Source organism: Ahaetulla prasina, chromosome 1 (assembly GCF_028640845.1).
Source record: "Ahaetulla prasina isolate Xishuangbanna chromosome 1, ASM2864084v1, whole genome shotgun sequence".
NCBI classification, from domain to species: Eukaryota; Metazoa; Chordata; class Lepidosauria; order Squamata; family Colubridae; genus Ahaetulla; species Ahaetulla prasina.
The window spans coordinates 349,702,931-349,716,347 of record NC_080539.1 but is presented as its reverse complement, the minus strand read 5'-3'; the positions used below and the strand labels follow the sequence as shown (position 1 = coordinate 349,716,347).

The 13,417-nt window shown below is 37.3% G+C and overlaps 1 protein-coding gene across 3 annotated transcripts in view; it reads right to left on the bottom strand.

Annotated features, from left to right (window-relative positions):
- WDHD1 (WD repeat and HMG-box DNA binding protein 1) overlaps nt 1-13,417 on the bottom strand; it is a 39,154-nt gene that overhangs the window by 12,663 nt on the left and 13,074 nt on the right. For all 3 annotated transcript variants that reach the window (XM_058163036.1, XM_058163037.1, XM_058163038.1), the window contains exons 8-18: nt 13,039-13,131; nt 10,492-10,598; nt 9,978-10,119; nt 9,609-9,807; nt 9,148-9,332; nt 7,660-7,844; nt 7,077-7,318; nt 5,747-5,884; nt 5,111-5,267; nt 3,785-3,899; nt 2,411-2,542 (exon numbers count right to left, since the gene is read on the bottom strand). In XM_058163036.1, coding sequence (XP_058019019.1) covers nt 2,411-2,542; nt 3,785-3,899; nt 5,111-5,267; nt 5,747-5,884; nt 7,077-7,318; nt 7,660-7,844; nt 9,148-9,332; nt 9,609-9,807; nt 9,978-10,119; nt 10,492-10,598; nt 13,039-13,131 — 1,695 coding nt within the window. The remainder of the gene's footprint in view (nt 1-2,410; nt 2,543-3,784; nt 3,900-5,110; nt 5,268-5,746; nt 5,885-7,076; nt 7,319-7,659; nt 7,845-9,147; nt 9,333-9,608; nt 9,808-9,977; nt 10,120-10,491; nt 10,599-13,038; nt 13,132-13,417) is intronic.

The window sequence follows — 13,417 nt, the reverse complement described above, 5'->3', positions numbered from 1 at the left end:
CCGCAAAGGCGACAAGCCGCCCATCAGCATCCAGGAGCACATGGCCATCGACGTCTGCCCAGGTCCCATCCGCCCCATCAAGCAGATCTCCGACTACTTCCCGCGTTTCCCCCGCGGCCTCCCCGCCGCCGCTTTGCTCAGCCGGAGCCTCCCTCTCTCTCTCTCTCTCTCTCACACACACACACACACACAGAGAGACTTCTAAAGTGGGTTTAATGATTTTAGAGCCCCTTATTCCCTCGCCAAAAAAAAAAAGATGCGCCACCCCAACGTCTATGAAAATTAACCTTCTCTTCCAAGAGACACTGTGCAGGGTATTTTCACTGTTGGTGTGCATACAGGCTTAGATTTGTGCTGGGTTCTTAGTACTTAGAGCACTGACCTTCAGAGGCACCCTGGTCCCTTGGAAGCTAAAGGAGGACTCATTTTCATGCTTGCAGTGTTCAATTTGGGAAGGGCATCCAAAGAAGTGGTAGATCCTTGTGTGTCCAATCACACTTAGCCAATAAAAATTCTATTCTATTCTATTCTATTCTATTCTATTCATTTTATTTTGTCAAATACATATTAAATAATTATATAAATATAAGCATGAATTGAATACATAAAAGGAATACAACTAAAGGGAACATTAGGACAGGGACGGTAGGCACGCTGGTGCTCTTATGCACGCCCCTTACAGACCTCTTAGGAATGGGGTGAGGTCAATACTAGATAGTCTTTGGTTAAGGCTTTGGGGATTTTGGGAAGAGACCACAGAGTCAGGTAGCACATTCCAGGCATTAACAACTCTGTTACTGAAGTCACATTTTCTGCAATCTAGATTGGAGGTTCACTTTAAGTTTGAATCTATTGTGTTCTCGTGTATTGTTGTGGTTGAAGCTGAAGTAGTCATTGATAGGAAGTACATTGTAGCAGATAATTTTATGAGCTATGCTCAGGTCATACCAAAGGCGGCGTAGTTCTAAATTTTCTAAAGCTGGGAATCCTCCTTCCCCCTTTTGCACTTTTATTGTTTTTCGTTCAAATAAATATTCATGTTATTTTACTTGGCTCTATCTTTATTTTTTACATTGACCAGTAGCTGCCTCATTTCCCACCCTCGGCTTATACTCGAGTCAATAGTTTTTCCCAGTTTTTGTGGTAAAATTAGGTACCTCGGCTTATATTCGGGTCGGCTTATACTCGAGTATATACGGTAGCTATAATAGTGTGGGTAAAGACTAAACTCTTCACCTGTCTAATAATTAACCTGCACAGCACATAAAAGCCACTAGGAAGCTTGAGTAAATAGAAATATGGGCTGAGGAAAATTCTCTTAAGGGTCTTTCTCTTTCACAGGTTCTTCTCCAAAAATGGTCTCTCCTTTATATTTCAAGGAAGTTGAAACAGGCTTATCTTGAAAAACAAATGGGTTTGGCCAGGATAGGCCATTTTTATAAGGATCCTGGCAAGTACAGATAAGTGTTAAATTCTCAGTCTTTACCCCATAGTTACAAGAATACCCGGGCTTCCTGAGGCTATTTATAAAACATAGGATAGTCACACAATTAATTAATTTCATTTCTAGGTTGGCACTAAGAGCCCGAGCTTTGAACATAAATTGCTGGTCAAGGTGACTCATTTCCTGAGCCTGGTTTTCCTTTATCTCTGGATTTGGCCTTTTGCTTCCCAAAGCTCTTGCTCCTCCTGACACAAATGCTTAGGCACATTCATCTCCTCTAGTTCAAGTTTCTTCTGCCTTAGATCCTCTCCTTATCTGCACCTTCCTGTCAGCTTTATGCCAGTGCTCTGGTTCCTCTCTCTTACAGCAGCTCTGTCCACAGTCAAATTATATAGGACCATGGGAGGAAGGCATGCAATGAAGCAGCATCATGATACAAAACTCACAAAAAAATGCATATTTCATCTATTTGATGTTATCTCAATTTGCTATGGACACTTGCAATATTTTTTTCTGTTGTGACTGGCAAGAAAGTCCAGTTGCCTCTTGAAAGAGCACCTTTGGGGCAAGGACTAACTTATACCGAACATTACCGTATGTATATTAACAAGTTACATTTTGCCTAGTTTTGTGCTTTAAACATTCCTTGTCCATTTCAGAGTTAATAAAATATAACAACTAGTCACATGGAATAAATGATTGTGTGGAACAATTTTAAAAAATTAGAAAGAAAAAGAAATAATTGAGTGGGATTTTTTATTTAAGCAATATAACAATCAAGCATCTAAGAAATTTTACTCAGGTAAATTTGAAATAATAGTCTCCAATATGTGACTTTTTAATGTTTCACTTTAACTTCTGTATCAGCTTAGGCTCAGGTGGGCTGAGGCTTAATAAAAACTGATATATAGTATAAGTGAAAGGCATTAGATTGAAGAAGATAGATTTATAACTTTACCCACTTACTGCAAACATTTTCATCAGGAGATTCTGCTGATCTTGGACTGCCTGACCTTTCACACTTTCATCATATTCATATCCATTTTGGGATAAATAGTCTAAATAGTTGTGGAACAAGACTGAGCGCCAGAATTGCTCCTACGACATGCAGAGAAAGAAAAGAAAAACGTAAGTTCATAACAACAATTTTATCATGGCTGCAAGATACATAATATAAAATTTATAATATATAAATTTATATTGTAATAGTTTATAAATTACTCTGAAATTGTGATAATTAAAATTCCAAAGGACTGGAAATAGGCAAACAAAATAGACCATATTAACTGGAATTTGAATTAATTTGAAAATGTAAAGGAAACTTTACAAAATCAAAATAATGTCGAGCAGAGCATCCTTTCAAGGATGCATACACTTCGCTCTTAACTATTTGAGAGATTATTCATTTTCATCTCCACTTGCTTTCAAGAATACAGCAGGTGGCATCCATACGCTTCCAAGTTTAACTTTGCAATTTTAAGGTTTAGAAACTCACTAGCTTGCTTTATTGGGAAGGGGGAGGAGAACAGCTGAGAAATTAATACATAATGTACATTATACATTTTGTATAAATAATACCACAGAATGTATACTATCTTTCTAAAACAGAGACATACATATGCAAGTAGAGCTACTGTTTCTATATGGTATGTACGTGCGTGGGGAGGGTGCGTGTACAGGTAGTCCTCAACTTACAATCACAATTGAGCCCAAAATTTATGTTGTTAAGTAAGAAATTTGTTAAGTGGTTTTCCCTCATTTTACGACTTTTCTTGCCGCATTTGTTAAGTGAATCATTGCAGTTATTAAATTAGTAACATGGCTGTTAACTGAATCTGGTTTCCCCATTGACTTTGCTTGTTACAAGGTTACAAAGGGGATCACATAACTCTGGGACACTGCAACTGTCATGTAAGTCAGCTGTCAAGCATCTGAATGTAAATAAGGTGACCATGGGGATGCTAAAATGGTCATAAGTCTGAAAAATGGTCGTAAGTCATTTTTTTCAGTGCTATTTAACTTCAAACGGTCACTAAACAAACTGCTGTAAGTCAAGGACTATCTGTATTATATGGAACTGCAACTAAATTGTACAAATTGTCTTAATTTAATAGGTGACGACCACTTTATGGAGATTTTCTGCATGCATGATATTTAGTACATACTTAATGGGAATGTAAGATAAAATTACTAGAGGTATCCTATATGCTATTCCCACGCAATAAGGACAAAGTGAAAAGCAAGCAAAACGGACCTTTTAGAGCAGGACAGAACTTGCAACTCCTTATTAAATTTTTCAAAACAGATCTAAAAACTAAATTATAAATTCTGATTACCCACCTCCATTTGACCCTTATCTGTTGCAGTTTGACAAAAAGGGAGCTTAAATGGCAGCACTGTTACCGCAGGACGGGGAAGCGTAGCTGGAAAACGAGCTCCTTTACAAAGAATGCATCTGTTCAAGAAAAATACAGAATCAAAAGCGCCACCCTTTACCCCTTCCCAGATTCACCATAGCATAAACAAGTTGTTTACATATTCAGCAGTATACATGTCAAGAAGAGGAAGTTTACATTCTTCTCATATTTTTTTAATGTCAGGTTAAAAATTAACTCATTTTAGGAAAAAAAAAACCTGGAGTTTTCTCTAAGCTTTGAATATCCAAATATTTTAGTTAGCATCCAAATGAGATTTCTCTAAAAATAGCAGAATTATTCCTTTGTCACTTTAATTGATTTCATATAAGAAGCCATGTTGTTTTATAATGACTTAGCCGAGCTTTTAGTAAAGTCAAAAACATGAAAAGATTGCTCACACAGAGAGCATAATGTCACAGTCATCTTAACTATGGCCTGGCCTAATAATATGCTGCCATTATAGGCAAACCAGTGAGTAACTTAAATCGGCTTCTTTGCAAGGCTGGTTTGCAAAGATAAAACTTTGCTTTATCAAGATGCCAAATTTGCTAAAGTGCATCAAATGAGACTAGAAGCTTATGAGCATAAATGCAGTTAGACAGTGTTTCAAATTCCATCTCTTATATCCACAAGTCTACTACTGCCATTCTAATTATATTTCCTTGTCTATTATCTTTTGAAATATATTTCATTAGGGATTAAAGGAATGAAGCCTAATAAATATTATAAACTAAATGCATCATTCTTATTCAATCAATCAATTAAAATATTAGCTGGAAAGTGTTTTCACAATCTAAACATCTAAGCCAATTAGCCACTCTTTTAAAACCAAGCCTTCAATCAAGGTAACACTTTCATAGACATCGTTGTGCTTAAATGATGTGCTTTCTGTCCTCATTTATCTTGGATGAGCGAGAGGGAAAAAAAGCCACAATGACTTTCATTCATACTCATCTTCCCAGGCTGACATGTTCTGAGGCTTTAATGAATTTCCTAGAAAAGAATTTCTTGAAAGGGGAATTGGAAGAACATAATATTCTGTGCATATGGCATGCTAGTTCCACAGGCCTCTTTCTGGTAAAAAAACAAAACAAAACAAAACCCGGAAGGCCCTAGTTTAAATGAAATAAGGCAGTGGGAAACTGACAAGAGACAATGATTGAGAAAATGATTTTTCAACAGATGTTTGACTATTTCTGTGTTGAGCACTGTTCTAAAGAACAGGGACAATTTTAAATTATTTTTGTACCTGAGCTGCTGAGGATTTTCATGAATGCCAACAATCCAGTAATGGTTTGACTTCCCTTTACAGTGCTCCCTTGTATTACAGACTGGGGTCCAAATATTACCATGCTTTCGGTTCAGCATTCGTACAATACCCTCAGAATCCACATAACAAGGAGTACCTAGTCATTCATTAGAAAAGCACATAGTTTTGTTTTGACAATCAGTTCTCTTTGAAACAGCTGTATAGATTCATGAATGAACATGACGTTAAATGCTACATCTCTCATCATCATCACTTATATTAAAAAGAACAAAACATTTTGAAGAAAATCAAGACTCGTAGCTAACTTTGGCAATAACTCCCTCTTCTGGTAACCCAGAGTAAAAATCCATGGACATTCAGTGTAGTTCGCCCATTTCTCTTTTTCCCTTTCCTCTTAGATATTAATAGAATTGTTTTAACATTGATAATGGATGCATAATTTTTAGTCAACTAAGCATGTGATGTCTTCCATTCCTGATGTCTGGGTTGAGGACTACAAATGTACAAAGATTTGATCACATTCACTTTCCCTCACTATTATTTCACTATTAGGATTAAATACATAAAGCCATAGTTAAATTAGGATTTAACTATGTCTTAAATGAACCATCTTACCTTCTGCTGAAAAGCCTACCCATGCTAAATAGGATTTCCTGGAAAGAGGAAGAGATTCACCACGTAAAATTTGTCTTTTCTTTTTCCCAAGTTCTAGAAGCTGAATTCCAAGACACTGATCCCCTTCAAATCCAGTGCCTAAAATAAGGGTTGGGGTGGGAGAAGTACAGTGTTAATTCTGACCAAAGTAAGTCACACTGAAAAGTTGTGGGAAAGTGTAAAGAAAAGGAAAGAACTTAGTTGTGCAGATGTAAATTCTTCTTTATGCTACTGAATGATTGTGATGGATTTCTATTCACTGAGTAATTTTAAACATTGTCAATGTGACTATAATTTGGGACGTTATTTTAGGAACATAAAATTATATTCATGAAGTGAGGTCTAAAATGTTTATTCAAATGAAATAATAGCAATAACAGCAACAACAATAATAATAATAGCAGGAATTACCATTATTCTATTTTTACAGAAATCTGTGTGAGATGTAGAATAATGTTAGCTGTCTTTTGAATTCTTAACTTCTATCTTTACTAATATTGCATCTTTTTAAAAAAATAAAGACAAAACAATAGAAAGCCAGAGTGAATCACGGCTGAATGACACAGCAGACTTAATATGTAGAAAATTACATGCTCAATATCTCCATCCAGAAAGAAGGAAAGTCTCCTGGTTTTACATTACTGCTATAGGAAGATTTGATAGCACCCAACTAGTTAACAGCTGATATTACTTAATAAAAAAGCTTTCCTAGCCCAGGTTTTCCTATATGCAAGCACTAGAACAAGGTGGCAAATTCTAGTTTTGGATAAAAGTAACAGAAAATGACAGAAACAGTTCTTAGATACTTCCAAGATAGCTTAGTCATGTGCTTAAACTTAAAATTTCAATTCTACTTGGAAATGGGATGACTAAATCAATTCAAAGCTATAACGGCATAGTCTTAAAAAAATTAAAGAGGAAATTATATAGCAGGGGTCTCCAGCCTTGGTCCCTTTGTGGACTTCAACTCGCAGAGTTCCTCAGCCAGCCTTGCTTTCTGAGGGACTCTAGGAGTTGAAGTCCACAAGTCTTAAAGGGACCAAGGTTGGAGACCCCTGATATAGAATGACCAAATTTAGATTTAAATTTGCCCTAGGCTTAAGATGCAGAAGGGCTCATTTGAGCATCAAACTTTTTCTAAGGTCAATTTTTTTGGAAATTCCTGGTCTTGGAAAACACTGTGCATCCATCAGCCACATTCCTTCCCCAATCCCCAAAAGACACCTGAAAGAGATTTGAATAATCGGCTTTTTAAACAACTAAACAAATAATAAAGGAATACAGAAAGCACCTTTGTGAAAAACCACCAGCAGCTGGTCTCCGTGTCCTGCCATCGACACCACAGGTCCAGGGAAACTGAAAATCTCTTTCTGAACTCCGCCAATGGTGAACACACGAAGCAGAAGAGAACTGGTGGCGCATGCAGCCCAGCCCTGGCCCAAACAAACAGCTTCAATGTCTTCATCCTGCAGCATATCAACAGTCCATTCCTTGTTAGAATCCCAGGCGTTGAAATGGATGCAATGTAGCTTGCTAAAGATGAAAGAGGGAAATGACTGTAGGTAAAACAAGAGTACAGGGAAGTCCAGATACATGCCTCTAGCCTTGCCTTTTTGAGCATTATTAACTAAAATGCTTGTTAATTACACTGACGCTGCTTTTGGATGAATGTTAAGTAGTTCCAATTTGGAGATCTGCAGTTATTTCACTTTTTCCTCATTCTCCATGTGATTTTTTTAAAAGGAAAATTTGAAGCAAATAGAACAGAACGGTAGCTCTGAAATGCACTGATCTCAGTCCCTTGCAAGTTCCTGGAATACAAAGGCTAATTTTATTGGCTACAATTCACAATTAAATACTTTGTCTTTTTTTACCTTGCTAGTTCCTCTGTGCTCTCACAGGCCAATAAAATAGCTTCACTGGAAAGGTCTGCCATTGTGTGATTCAAATTATTTGGCAAATGCATTGCATGATGTATTGCAGTATCATGGAATTCAACATCAATAGCATTGTCTTGTTCATCATTATAGCAGCGAACAATACCCACAGAGTTCCATACCTGTAAGGGGGATGGTAAGGCTTGTTAAGAAGATAGAAATATTTCTGCAAGGTTGACTTTAGATGTGCCGTATTTATATATGTACATACTGTATGTATGTATGTGTATGTGTACACACACATGCCATATGATAACACACAACTCATTCATAATCTCTGGGTATATTTAATCAGCAGGTGAAGTTTGAGATGGAGGGAAGGAGGGATGACAGCACTATCAGTGGAGGACTATATACCAAGATATATACCGTACGTTATATAAATTGCAACATGAATTTGCCATTGAAGTAAACTCAGAATAGGCAAGTAGTAAAACACAGGATCAACATCTGAGAGATAAATTAAATTCCTAACTTTTGAAGCAAATTTCCATTCTCCCTAGAAGCAGCAGCAATAGATTCTAACCCTAACCTTACCTAAATATACTTAAATACATTTCTCTTTCACTCCTATTTATGAAGAAATCTCTATTACTTTAGTCATAGTCAGAAATTCAAAGACACCTACCTCTATTTTTGAAAGGGTTTTTTTTTTCAACTCACTTTACTATAAATATTCAAAGAATATTTATTTATTCAAATTATTTATTCAAATATTCAAAGAATATTTAAAAAGAAAAGACTGCACTAAAAGTGCAGTCAGTAATGTTAAGGGTACCAGCTGATGAAACTTATCCTGTTTTTATAAGAGCAAGTTTATAGTCAATAGCTATAATAGTAGTTAGCTACTACTGGTATATAGTTATAGTAGTTACTTATGAAATGAACTTGCTCTGTTTTGTGAGAATTGCAGCCCTTTATCCATTTAGGCTGATAAAGCTTAACAGTTTGAAGATGATCCAAACACCACCCAAACATACGTTAAAAGCCATTCAGTTTTGTACTAAGTAAAACTGCCTATGTAGACTATTTAGAAGCTTCATTATTATTACAACTACTGTAATTATTACTGTTATTTAAATTTATATGCTGCCTTACTCCTATCAGTTCTGGGCTGTTCTTACAAATTATTTAAAATATTTATTTATTTATTTTATTTATTTATTATTTAAATTTTTATACCGCCCTTCTCCCGAAGGACTCAGGGCGGTTCACAGCCAGATAAAATAAACAATAATATTACAATATAAATACTATTAAAATACAATTAAAAGACTTATTCAATTGGCCGAGATTAAAAATTTAGAATAAATAATAAAAACCCATTAAAAAACCCACAAATTTAAAAACTAAACTAAACGCAACTATTAATAACCTTATTGTTTAAAAGATCAGCTAATGAAGCAATTTAAACCTGAAATTAACCATGAAGCGGTGAGTGAGATGTTTTGGAGTAGAACCAGACTGGAATGGCTTTTGCTGAGGAGTTGGCAATGGCCCACTGTAGAGCGGCCTCTGGTCAGATGGCAGTGGCTGAACTGGAAAATGGTCCAAATCATCCTCTTCTTCCTCCTTATCAAGGGCAGAATTAGCTTTCAGCAATCCAGTATCTATGAAAGGCAGATAGATCATATCCAGTCATTGTATAGCTTCTTCAGAATGCTGGCAGCCAAACTGACAGCATTACATGATTATAGATTTATAATCATGGTTCGCAAGGAGTGGGAACTAACATTGTAGCAATATATTAATCAGTAATCAACTAGAGGGGATAATATGTGTATAATGCATTGTTGTTTTTCTTTTTTGACCATTATAGATGTATAGTTGTCCCAACATACAGCCCCTCCCTCTGCTCCGAACCTCCTACTTTGGGAAATTCTAACCTAGAGAGTTCTCATCATCTTCTATTATTGTGCCTCGGTTTCTGGGACGTCCCGAAGCCATCTTAAAGTCATCTTCATCTTCATCATTTGTTGCTGCCTTAGAGCCCCAGTCATCCTCACTGAAATCCCTATTCAGAAAGTCCTCTTTGTCATCCTCATCAAAAAGTTCATCGTAGCTTTTGAAAGAAGAATCGGGTGCCTGAAGTCAGGATTTAACAGTTAATAAATATATGTGTACCAAATGGGCAAACATTTTTTTAAAAAGGGAAATCACCTTCCAGTCAATAAATGTCAGAGTCATATGATTAGGTTCATAATCACAAGGGTAATAAAAAACAAACAAACAAGGAAACTTCCAGTTTATATTACCTTATGGATTGATTTCTTCCTTTCTACATCACAGACATTCTCAAGTAGTCCAAGATTGCCTTCTGTATCTGTATAAGCAAGCTGGCCACCTTTGGGATGCCATGCCAGACCACAGACAGTGTAACCTTTTTCGTGTTTCACCCTAAAAAAGGCAACAACAACAACAACAATTGTTGTTATGTTAACAACAATAATAGTTATCTTGTTTGCTGTGTATACTATCATTTTGTGTAAATAATAATAATAATAATAAAAGATGCATCTGAAATCATTCTGACAGGAAAAGCTGCTCAGGCCTTGTGATCTTATACAGCGTGCTAAACCAAAACCAAACAATTAACTTTATGTTATTTGATCAAGCCATGTGGATGCAGAAAGTCTCAAAATTTGCCAGTTTTGATTTTATGGTATAGGTTATCCAAACCTTTGAGGTAATACATTAGTGACTCCCATAAGTTTTCTTTGTCTTTGCAAAAGCCCATCTTTTGTAAGAGATACTGAAACCAACTGGTACCTTTCCAGGCATTCTTGGGTTTCCACTTTCCAAATGACTATACAGCCACCGATACTTCCAGCTGCCAAATATCGTCCACATGGAGACCAGGCCACAACATTTAGGGGCTAACATGAAAAAAGAAAATAAGTCCTTGATATTATAAATTCTGTGGCTTTGGCTAAGATTGTGTTTGATGTACCCTCCCTTGAGCAGAGAGTGAAATATGTTTTAGGGGTTTTTTGTTGTTATTTATGTGTTAGTATCATGTTATAGTACTGCTTTGGAGGAAGACAGAGAGATGAAGAGAAGGGATTGAGAAAGTCAAGGCAACAACTTATAACCGGATAGAAAACCTGTGGCAATGGCAGAGTTGTGTTGGTGCCCACATCCCAGAAATTCATTGTGGCAGTGCATCATAGTGGGTTTAGCTATGATGAGAGTTTGGATTGCCCAACACAAGTTAGTCACAGGAATATTCAAAAGCAAGAAGCAACCAGCTGTGGCAGCCTGAAATCTTATCTCCTGGAACAAGAAGAAATTAGTTTAGGGATGTTGGACATTAGAGCAGCCTGAAGGCCAAGAAACAGCTGCAGGATTCAAACTGGAAGCCAGAGTCCATCATGTAGCCTGGACAGCTCACTCCTGGGACAACGAATGATGGTGAGATAGGAGCCTCAGCAGACTGAGCAGTGGAGGCCAGCTTGGAATCCTACTATTTAACCATAATAAAACATGGGCTGAATTGTCTAGTTTCAGCAATGTCAAAAGGTAAGTTCTATTTGGATCTGTGAACAGATCCAAATCATGAGTGAGATATTTGTTTTTGGTTTTTTTACTATCACTATCCATATGAAAGGTAGAAACTTTGAAATTAGAATTGGATGCCCCTCAAGGGCTGAGTAGGTAAGAAGGGACTTTTTTCCATTCAGCCAGATGTTGCGGTCCGCCAGGTGTTGCGGTCCACCAGCAGCCTGCGGAGCTGGCAGTGGAGTTGGACAGTGAGGAGGCTGGGGAGGACAATGGGTCAGTCCTGGAGTCAGGGGAAGGCCCAGATGAGGGCTGTATGTCAGAGGCAGAGATGGGGCCAGGGCCATCTGGGAGTGATGCGTGGACTCTGGAGCTTCCAGAGGCAGACAGCAGAGAGGCAGAGGAACAGGAGGAGCCTCTTCCTAGTGCACACATGTGAAGAGCTGCCAGAAGGCAAGAGCAGCTAAAGCAAAAAGGACAACTTGGGAGTAACTGATTGGCCCCTGCCACAAGGCTTAAAAGAGCAGCAAAGGCTCTTGGGCTCTTTGTGGGAAAGCAACATTGCTACAATTGTTTCTTGTCTGCATCTCCTGTTTCTGAACTTCGTTCTTGCCAAGAAAAGCCCTTGGCAGGGTGCCAAAGAAGACAAAGGTTTGTGATAAGGCTGAAGGACTTTTTCTGAAGGACTTGTTTTGGAATTAATTTGGAGTAAGCTGAGAATGAAGTAATTCTCAGCTGTTCTAATAAAATATGTTTGTTTAGGACTGATTGTGTCTGGTAACAACTACTTGGGCCTAGGTTACAACACCAGGAGCCTAGTAAAGGACTGCCAAGATTGAATAAAAGAGAACAGTTTTTTTGCATTGCTTTTTGGTAAGGATAGGTGTGTTGAAGTAGTTTGCCAGCCTCTGGATGGTCTTTGCCAAAAACAGAGTTGGTAGCTGTAAAGATGTGTGAGTGATAATCTGAAGTTAGCGAGTAGGTGGATGTTTTAATAAAGGAAGTGCTAGGGGAAGAACTCGAAGTCTTAAGTTTTAACAGTATTGAGTTTTAGTATAGATGGTGGTATGATTGTGAAATATGGATTTGATTGTAAGCAGCAGGGTGTGGAGACTAGTGGGGAAAGCAAGCACAATGCTGGTTGTAACAGGACAGGACAGATATGCTAATGGGTGCCATATGGGCCGTTCTAGATGAAAGGAAATAGATAATATGGAGTCAATCTCCACTTCTGCCTTAGTGACCTAATCCTGGATTCTGGTCATTGGATTGTTGGTGACCTTGGGTTTATCCTGCTATTAGTAAACCTTCAAATCATGTATAATAAGATTGTGCTCATTCACAACCGGCTGATGAGCACGCAGACCTGGCATGTATAACTGAGATCTGGCTGGCCAAGGGCAGCCATACTGACTTTTTAGTGATCTGTCCAATTGGGCTTTGAATTTTACATCTGTAGGTCACTAATAATCATCTATTCACAAATGTACACAGTCAATGTTAGGAGGAAAGCACACTTCTGTAACAGGCAGAACAACTGTTGCTTTTGCAAGATTTTACACAGCTCATAAAACAAAGGAACCTTAACCTCTGATTACTACTATTGATCATAAGGCTCTGCTTTTACTCTGACATACATACTTAAATAAGCCAAATATCAAACAGACTTCCCATTTAGCACCAAACTCTTTTGCAAACAGACTGACTCACTAACAATTAATCAGCTTAAGAAAATATGGTTTTCTCTTCCCTAATACCAAGCAAACATTACTTAAAACAAGAGCAGGTTAAAAAGCAGCTACCTAAAAGGATACCAACCTGTGTGATAAAATTATCTGATAGATCCAGTTCATGATCCCATGTTTCTCTTCTATATAGTTTGATTGCTTTTTCTACTGGAATGGCTAGTAGCTATTTAGGGAGAAAAAAAATGTGAATAAGATGGACCTGGTTTTTAAATGCTATTTTAAATAAGTTCTGTCCTGGTTTTGTTTACAAACTCACACAAACCAAAGACTTGCTCTGTACTCATCTGGGTGAGCTATAATGGGACTGGTTTTTACTTTAGTGTGATTTGTGAACATAGATATTAGACATGGTGGCTTGTTCAACATGGCCAATAAATTTTATAAATAAATAAATAGTTAAATATCTTGGTTTCAACTTAAGGAACTGTGGAATACATTTGAACCACATA